The sequence below is a fragment of the Anarrhichthys ocellatus genome, unplaced genomic scaffold (assembly GCF_004355925.1).
Source record: "Anarrhichthys ocellatus isolate YVR2014 unplaced genomic scaffold, GSC_Weel_1.0 scaffold30, whole genome shotgun sequence".
In the NCBI taxonomy this organism is placed as follows: Eukaryota; Metazoa; Chordata; class Actinopteri; order Perciformes; family Anarhichadidae; genus Anarrhichthys; species Anarrhichthys ocellatus.
Genome location: NW_022280060.1, coordinates 1,870,238 through 1,879,283, shown reverse-complemented (window position 1 = coordinate 1,879,283; position 9,046 = coordinate 1,870,238). Strand labels below are relative to the sequence as shown.

Here is a 9,046-nt window from a genome sequence, read left to right as displayed (position 1 = left end):
AGGGTCGCAATTATGTGCCCGCCCCCACTATTCCTCCTCCCCCCCCCCCCCCCCCCCCCCCCCCCCACCCTGCATCCCCACCTCCCATTTGCCAGGGAGTGCAGCTGAACTTCAATCAAGACGGCACTGTTATTAATCCCCCGTTAGCCAGTGTATAGCCACGTGATTCCCCCTGCCTCTGTTCTCATCTGATTACTCCTTCCCCGGCTCAGCCCCTCACAATTAAATGCTGCTTAGGACACCAGAGGGGGTTTAAAGGGGTAGGGGAGGATGGCAGCAGGAAGGGATGGAGGAGGAATAGTGGGGGCGGGCACATAATTGCGACCCTCCAAGATCAGAGATCAGCAGCAGTTTGACAGAAACTATAAGCTGCCCGGCTCCAAACGACAGCCTGCCTGTGGCAAGGCTCTCCCCAGATTATTGCAACTGTCAGCAAATAGTGTCATGTTACATCCCAGTTGTTTTCTTGTTTTATTTTCTACCGCATATCCAGCTTCCATTTGTTCCAATTATGCAGAGACAGCTGCTATTTTTGTGTGTCTCATTCATATTCCCATTCTTGGCTGTCTGGATTAGATTTCTTGTGTTTGACAAGCCCAAAGATGCCTCCTAGGTGCCTTTTCACTCAACTGCGGCTGCATGGATGGGTCCCTCCCTCTCTGGAAGAATCCGAAATAAAAAGACAGCAGCACAGCCACACAAAAAGCCCTGACAGTTTGCTGTCACTCAGCAGTGAGGCACTCAAAGCATCTGTCATTCTGTTAGTCAGCAAAGCAATTTATTCCTCAGGTAGTGCCCTGTTAAAATACGACTTCATTCACTGACATATTCTACTATACAGGTACGTAATCTGCAGGCTACGAAGCTTCCGGCCTACACGAGAACAGGCAGCTGTCAGCCAGTAATGACCACTAGTCTGGATATAAAAACAATGAAGAGTGGAAATAATAGAGCGGCTACTATTAATCCTTCTGCTTTTCCCCCTCACGGAACACAAAGTCTGTTTCTATGCAAGGGGGGGTTGTTTTGCGTTTAAAGATTTAACTGTGTGTGTGTGTGTGGGTGCACACATCAATGTTTAAAGGTTTTATAATAATTTCACTGAATTTCACTTTGAATTGATGGTTAATCATTTAATTTATTTCAAGAGCACAGTCTCATACAAAAGTAATAATTTCCCCACTGTACAGACCAAGTAATAAAAAATTAATAATATTAAAACACAGATACACACACACACACACACACACACACACACTAACACAAACACATGAAGGCTACATAAAAAGCTTAAGTGCACAGATCACTCTTGGGTCTATTCAGTGTTGGTGCAAACCTTGCTGAAGAGGGTGTAGGTCTATTGGTGTTGAAAATCGGGTATTTTCAAATTTGGTGCTTCTAAAAAAAAAGCATTTTGCATTGCGGCGAGGCCAAGAACATGGTTGGTTTTCTTAGTTCATGAAATTTGGAAATACGTGGTTTTTAAAAGGACAGTGACGTTCTGTGAGCAAAGAAGTGAGAGGTTATACATTTTTGACAACTTTTAATATTTCCTTGATTACATTTGATTACATACAACAAATAAACCTCCCTGAATGTGTTTATGCTCGTGTGTGTGTGTGTGTGTGTGAGACCTTGAATTCATGTCTCTTAAAAGTCTAAGTTCCCCTCCAATCAGCCACCCACGTTGTGAGGCCCATAAATAACATGGCAGCCATACACACAATCATTGCTCATTTCAATGTGGAATAATAAGCATGCTCTCACAGTTGCTGTCCATCGGCAGTCTGGCTGCACAGCCTTTCGAGTCCGTTTGCCTTCATACTATCCATTCAATTAATGTGATTCGTGTGATGAAAGGGGAAAAAAATACAGAGAAAGTGCTCCAAAGCTGGGAAAAATTGTCCTTTTCAGTTTGCTGCAGTGTTGTCCTCCACTGAAAAATGTCAGCATCATGTAGTCTTCAATATTGGTGGTACACTTGGTAGAGCAGGGGGACGACAGACAGAGCATATAGCCTTATTGTGACCTTACCCGCCGCCTGTTTTGAGTCCTTTAGCAGGCCGACTGCCTATCGAGAAGCAGACACACTTCAGCGTGTGTCTGCTGAACTTTACAGCTACTGCTGATAGTTTCCTGGTTGAATTCCTTCGAGCGGAGACAGAGAGAAAGACAGTCACAGCGAGAGAGAGAGAGAAAGCGCTGAACACCTTACATAACTTGGTGGAAAAGATAGATGTAAAAGCAGTGCTTTGAAAGGCAAAAGAACCCCATGTCTGTCAAAATGTCCTGTGCAAAATGGCTTTTCCTTAATGCGTCTGGCACTTGGGAACTTTCTTTAACCACCTGGACAGCACAAATGCATAGTTTGGAAAGGATTATATGTGTTTGCATCACTGTGTTTGGCTACGTATTCACACAGAGTGAAAATGAGAAGTTCCCTCAGAACACAGTGTTCTTTTTTGCTGTATTAAATATGGAACTGAGCAGATGCTGTCTTCCCTGAAGTGTCCAGTGTCACGCTGGTGATAATCCTCAGGGCTTCGGCACTTTGTGTGTGTGTGTGTGTGTGTGTGTGTGTGTGTGTGCACAGCAGTGTCTTTCCCGGCCTCTCATGTATATTTTTGTGTTGTTTGCTTTTGGATTCCCCTCCGCCGCGCTTTTCATCCTTGAACAACGCGTCAGTCAGGTGCTCTCTGAGGACTAGATTGAGAGAGGAAGATAGAGAGACGTGGGGACACCAAGAAAGAGTCAAAGACAGACAGAGAAAAAAGGGGAGGAAGACAGGGAGTTTTGAAAGACTTCTAACTTCCAAGCTGACTGTCATAGCTGTGCTTGCCAGAGGGGAGAGCACCTTTAAGCATACTGGATGAGTGACGATGTGGAGGGACTACAAAAGCAAAGTAATACATAATAAGCAGCGCTCGCTCTGCTCTGCTCCTCTGCCAGCTAACCTACATGAGATTGGTGTTGAGAGAAAATTTGGAAGTGCATGAAAGGTCAGCAAGGGCCTTGTGTAAAAATGGGACTCTCCTTTAACACTCTGCACACATTCTAATAGGATTTAGAAAGCACGGACATAACAGATTGGGATGTTGGCCTCGACAACAAAAACAGACGATGTCAAGACTAAATCAACACATGGCAAAATGTTTTACATACTGTAGGTAACCTCGGTTGTACTCGCGCAATAATTCATGCCGCCACTTCAGGTTATACACCTGCTTCTCGTTTATGCTGCGGAATAAATAAACAAATGCATATTTCTCTGCTGGTTTAGTTTGAAAAGTACATTAAAGAGATCATCGTCGAAATAGTTGACTCATTTTTCTTTCTTTAGTGCCACTCATCTTTTGACTGCATTCCCAGTCCTGTTTCCCTCATTAAGCCCGAGAGGCATTTCCGCTGGCATCGATGATAAAAGAAAATCGAGAAATATGACTGTGTGATGTTGTACGAGTGCAGAGCATTGCCTGCTGTTTGAACACAATGCCCTGTGCTTTGTTTTGTAGCACCACCCAGAAGTCAAACATTAGGGTGTTTGCGCCCGTGTTGACAGACAGCCAGACTTCGCAGTGTTGGGCCAAAACCAACTGCCTGTATATCCTTGCAGGGATGGGCCGTGAAAGCCCCGCTCGGTTTGTCCTTCCCAACAGGGTTATACGTGCGGACAGCCAAGCAGGTGAATCATTACTTTGTCGTAATTTATCATAGAGTTAAGTATGAAGCTAAGGCACCTCAGCTCAACTTAGTTCAGGTTTCAAGTCTGCACCACATAGCATAGCTCCGTAATCTTTTCATTGAACACAAGCAGAAAGAGTAATGGGTCCTCTGCCCGCTTCCTCTCTTCAGCTCTCCCCTTCTTAGGATGCAGGACGGCTACTTTGTAGTCACATCATTATGTAGAAATGATAATTATGCCCCAGTGGAAGCTAGCTTCACCAAAATGTATTAGAGCCCTCAGTCACATCCACTGATAATCACTTCGTGACTGTTATTTTCAGATTTTTAATTTTCAGTAAGAATTTGAGTGAGACAGATGTAAAGAAAAAAAGTTTTTATTTTGCTTCATCCTCATACACAACGAGCCTAAAAATGGAAGACAGGCGGAAGTTAATCATTAAAGTCGATGTTTTTGCTGAATTTGACATCACAGTTGAGTCAAATAAGAAGAGGAATAAGTACACAGAGAGACAATGAGACGTGACTGTGCTCACATCCCAGTTTAGTCATAACACTCTGAACTCGAGGGTGCACTCACCGAAAAAAACCCATTATTCACAACCATTAAGATGATAATTGGGCTTTTGGTGCTGCAGTAGCCTTTCAAGTGTGCTGCAGGGAGGGTCTGCAGACGTGCTACAGGAAAACTGGCAAAGTCAATGATGGATTAAACTCAAAACTGAATGCAGTGCTACTCATGCTACACTTGAAATTAAACTGCAGCTTACTGTTGATGTTTCCAAAAACAGAAGCAAGAACTCTTTCCATTTTACTAATTTCCTGTTCTTCCTTTGAGCGCGTAGAGGGCCTGCAGGAAGTGGAAAGAAACGACCCACAGTGGAATTGTTTGTCAGTGGGATGGGTTTGTGTTTGCTTTCAAGGCTGCCCAACAATGCTGGGAGGAGGAGGAGAGGGATTTGGCCGACTAAATCCAGGTCAGACATAGTCAGATTACCCCCTGATCTGGCCCGGAAAATTCCACAATCCAACATACTAATGGGAAGACGCTCAGTGCTTGATTGAGGGTAAAAAAAAATAAAAAAAAGACAATAACTTTATTCTTTAAAAAAAGTAAATTGTATATTTGTTGCGTGCAGATACAATACAGAGACACAAAAACATCATATGTACATGAGTGAAATTAAAAACATTTCACAATTCACAATAGTAAAAATGCAGCATGATAAGTATGCTTAGTTTGAGCGCTTTAGTCAAATAAGTGGGGCTGTTGCAGAGGTTCGGTTGATTTGTACTTAGTGTGTCGCGGATTTTAAACCGAGGGAGATTTAAACTAACCCTGAGATGTGGAGGGATTGAAGAAAATGGCAACCAAACACAATTAAAGTCAACTGTTTTTTTGGGGGGGGGGGGCGACGACGACGACGACTTTACTGGTAGAAAGGATTTACTTCAAAGCCTCCCAAAATGATGCAGAGAAAGTCAAATGGGTCTAACAAAAGAGAATATACTCAGGGGAGTCATCCAAGAAGTAAATAGGCGAAACCACAACAGCCACCATCTACGTCTTCATTATCACCGTTACCAGGGCTATAATTACCAAGTGCACACACTGCTTCCTGAAATGTTCCTCTGGAAAATAAAAAAAGACTGCATTTGGAGTAACATCAGTCTTCGTTTCTTTGGTAGAGCTGCTGTGGATGAAGTTAAAGTTTCAGCAATCCTATCTGGAAAAGCACAGCGCTTATTACACGGCTCAATTTCCAATTCTCTCACAGGTACGCACACACAAACACACACACGCAGAATACAAAATGAGGCCGCAGCACAAAACAATCTCCCAGACAGACTCAGCGATACAAAAACACAGACAAAAAGGAAAGACATCTTATTATGAGAGTGTTCGGGAGGGATAGTCACTATTCATATTGTCCTTTAAAGAAAGAAACAGCAGCTTGCACTCCATTATAATGACTTGCATTGCGCAAACATAGATGCTTATCTCCATCACATTACATGAGGCTGCTGTCTGGCGAAATGGAGAGAGGCTGCTCGACAGAGACGGGCTCCGGGCCATTATACCGCCCCAGAACAGGGAGCTGTGATTGCAGTGGGAGAGTACAATCAGGTACTGTGTTTGTCTCTGGTCTAATCTCTATACACTGCCCGGCCCTTTTCATAAACGCAGAGCTGCGGTTTTTCGTCCATCCTTTCATCCGACTGCTCACGGGGAGCCTTTTTAGTTCAAATCTGTCAGAATTCAAACCAGAGTTTTAGTGCCTTTTGGATAAACCCGACACAACGCCGATAAATCTGAAACACAGCTGACCCTGGGCTCCAACATCTATTATGACGAGTAGTTCGTCTGTGATCGCTCTTTATTCCTCTCTGACAAATTGCCAGAGAAACCTTTGCGGCTGGTGCCACATTGTGCTGCTTCTCTGCTGCGATTATGACATTTATAGACACAAAGTTGGGAGGTTTATTTTTCCCCACCCGAGCAGATGAGCCAGCAACACATTCAACAATATGCAGCACAATCACATTCCTTCATGTTTATGGTCCCTCTATGACCTAAATACCTCATCTTTGTGGTGGTGGCTATAAACCAGACTATAAAAAACAAACAAAACAACTGGGTTTATAGGTGCCTTCTAAACAAAAGGCCTGGCCTCTCTACAAAGTAAAGTTCAGTGCATGACGGTAAAAGCTGTAAAATGCAGGCTAAGCAGGATTAATCAACTGCCGTGTTTCACATGGTTTCATTATTGCAGGAAAGTACAGTACAGCGCTTGTTCAGCATTGAGTGCAATACTACTTTTAGAAAAAAATAAAATAAAATAAATTCCCTTCTTTATTCTTTGGAATAGACAGAAATTCCCTTTCGTTCCTCTCCTGGTGCCCCCCCCCCCCCCAAAACCATTTTGGTCCATTAAAAGCTGCTCACAGAGATATGACTGAGCAGAGTGCCCTTGGAATGAAGACACAAATGTGTGTTTCTTTTTCAAGGCACAGTTGTCAAGGCTCCTATCGCTGACTATACTTATAAGAGCGAGAAGTTTTACATTCACTTAAAAAAAAAACATCAGCTGGGTTTTGTTTACTGTGGAATAACACAAAGACAATCCGGCTGGAGAAGAAACAGACTTTGGACTAACTAGACGAGATACAAAAAAATTCAGTGTCACAGTAACGGCTGAAAGGCGCACACACACACACACACACACACACAGAGCAACAAAAGACCAATAAAAATGTTAATGATTGTCACCTTTAAAAAAATAAAATCTTGCAAGGTGGTACATGAGGGGTGACGAGAGGTAAAGGTGCCTGATGAAGAGTAGAGGTCAGAGGTTCCCCTCGTCAAGCATCTTGTTGATCCCGTTACAGATCCTCTGCAGGTGGGCGCGATACACCTCGGAGGGTCCGTAGAGAGACGCCAGGAAGTCGCAGTCGGCGAAGTGATTGAACACGTGGTTGACTCTCGAGTGGCTCTTGGCTGTCAGGTGGCGTTTGATGGCCTGGTGCAGCAGCTCACGACAATCATTCAAAATGGCGCTCATGATGCGGCGGTCAAAGGTGAACTCGATCTGGTGGAAACTGACCGCCGTCATGGCCAGAGTGTGGACTTTCTTCCTGTGAGACGAGAAAGAGAGGCTGTCACTTTCTAAATTCTGACTGGAGCAGCAAAAGGAAGTAAAAATAGAAACTGCTGTCCTGTGACTTTCTTCAGAAAAGTTTCACAACCTCCCCTCTATCAGCTCTAGTGTTGTCCTCCGCAGCGATGCATCTCTGTGCTAATATGTAATCGCCATTCTCCATACTGTGCACTTGTGTCAGCTTCACATGCCTCCAAGCTGAGTTTTACTATTTTAGTGTAAAATATATAAACTGATGTAAAAGTCAATTTCCTTAATTTGCTCCCATCAGCATACAAAAATGTAATTGAGCTGCAGTTGTCCCCACTTGAAGCTCTCAACCAGAACAATGCGGTTTCTCAAGGTCTGTCCCCTTTCAATACGTAATGTAACAATAACTAAATATAAAGTAGGGTGTCACCGATGCACTTAATTCAAACCTTTTAGGAAATAGATAAAAAGATTAGTAAAAGACAAGAAGATACTTCCTTCATATCTAGACGCTGCACAGACATGCCGATTAACAACATCTTATCTGTCAAGCAATAGTTCCAGCATGCAACTTCCTCAAACCACATTTGTGTTCAGATCAAACAAACAAGATCAGCTTTATTGTTCGTAGGTGAACATCTGAAATTTGGAGATAGCTAGGCTAGCCGTTGCTTCCTGTCTTCATGCTAAGCTAATTGCTACCTGGCTCTTGCCCTGTACTAAATGCACCTGCATGAGAGCGGAGTTGATCTTCTCATGGCAAAAGAAGGCAAAGAAACGTTGAAACATTCCTGTAATGCCTCTTGCTGCCTACCTGAAGTTGTCCACCAGGATCAGCTCCTCGCCGTTGAACTGGTTGTTTCTGTAGAGCACTCCCAGCTTCACCACCATCTTGATCAAGTTCTTGATGATCTTCTGGGACTCTTTGCGGTTGCGGGTGTACTCCTTTGTGACGCGGTACAGGTCGTCCAGCACCTCGCTGCTGGTGTCGTCGATGAAGAGGTTGGCAATGCTCTTGGTGGCCATCTTGCTCATCAGCTTCTTCTGCGCCTGCAGGGCTAAGCTCTTGGTGCTGAAGGAGTCCATGGTCAAGTCTGGGGGGAGATGAGAAGGAGAGAAAAAAAGATTAGGATTGTAATGGATGGACACATTTCCTTTCCTTTTGCAAATGACTGAAAACATGTTTGCTTCCGAATTATTTTCTTCTTTTACAGGTGACAGCAGATCAGACTTTCTCATCGCAAACACAAGAGAGGCCAAACATCACTCACCGACAGCCTGCAATGTGTGAAGTTATTGCAAATAACATCTACGCTAATACCGTTTAAACTGCCGGGCAGAGAACCGTCCCCTTTATCGGATAATGAGCTGTGGCAGCTGTCAAATTAGCCCCAGCAACCCTCTGGCCCGGAGCTTACAAGGTAGTTAGAGAAGAACGTGTCGTTACGCGAGCAGGAGTAAAGTCGGGTACAGCTCGACCACGCAGAGCAGAGTGTGTAATCTCGACGTTTCGTCTGCCGAATGCATTCGGAGAACACGGTGTGTGTGTGTGTGTGTGTGTGTGTGAAGGTGAGCAGGAGACAAACAGTGCAGACTTATTCATCGCACTCATGTTGTTTTATTGATCCACGATGTTGTTTCTGAGCTTGTGTGCCTAAGCAAGAGTGGCTCAGTGAAAGGCTGGCCCCTCATGAATAGTGAGGTTCACGGGGGCCACAGGCTTTCACCCCCCCCCC

The 9,046-nt window shown here is 44.1% G+C and overlaps 1 protein-coding gene across 1 annotated transcript in view; it reads right to left on the bottom strand.

Moving 5' to 3' along the window:
• Positions 1-4,042: 4,042 nt before the first annotated feature.
• Positions 4,043-9,046, bottom strand: part of tnfaip8l1 (tumor necrosis factor, alpha-induced protein 8-like 1) — a 14,578-nt gene continuing 9,574 nt past the window's right edge. The window contains exons 2-3 of the mRNA XM_031864144.1: positions 8,125-8,404; positions 4,043-7,317 (exon numbers count right to left, since the gene is read on the bottom strand). Coding sequence (XP_031720004.1) covers positions 7,029-7,317; positions 8,125-8,396 — 561 coding nt within the window. The 5' untranslated portion in view covers positions 8,397-8,404 and the 3' untranslated portion in view covers positions 4,043-7,028. The remainder of the gene's footprint in view (positions 7,318-8,124; positions 8,405-9,046) is intronic.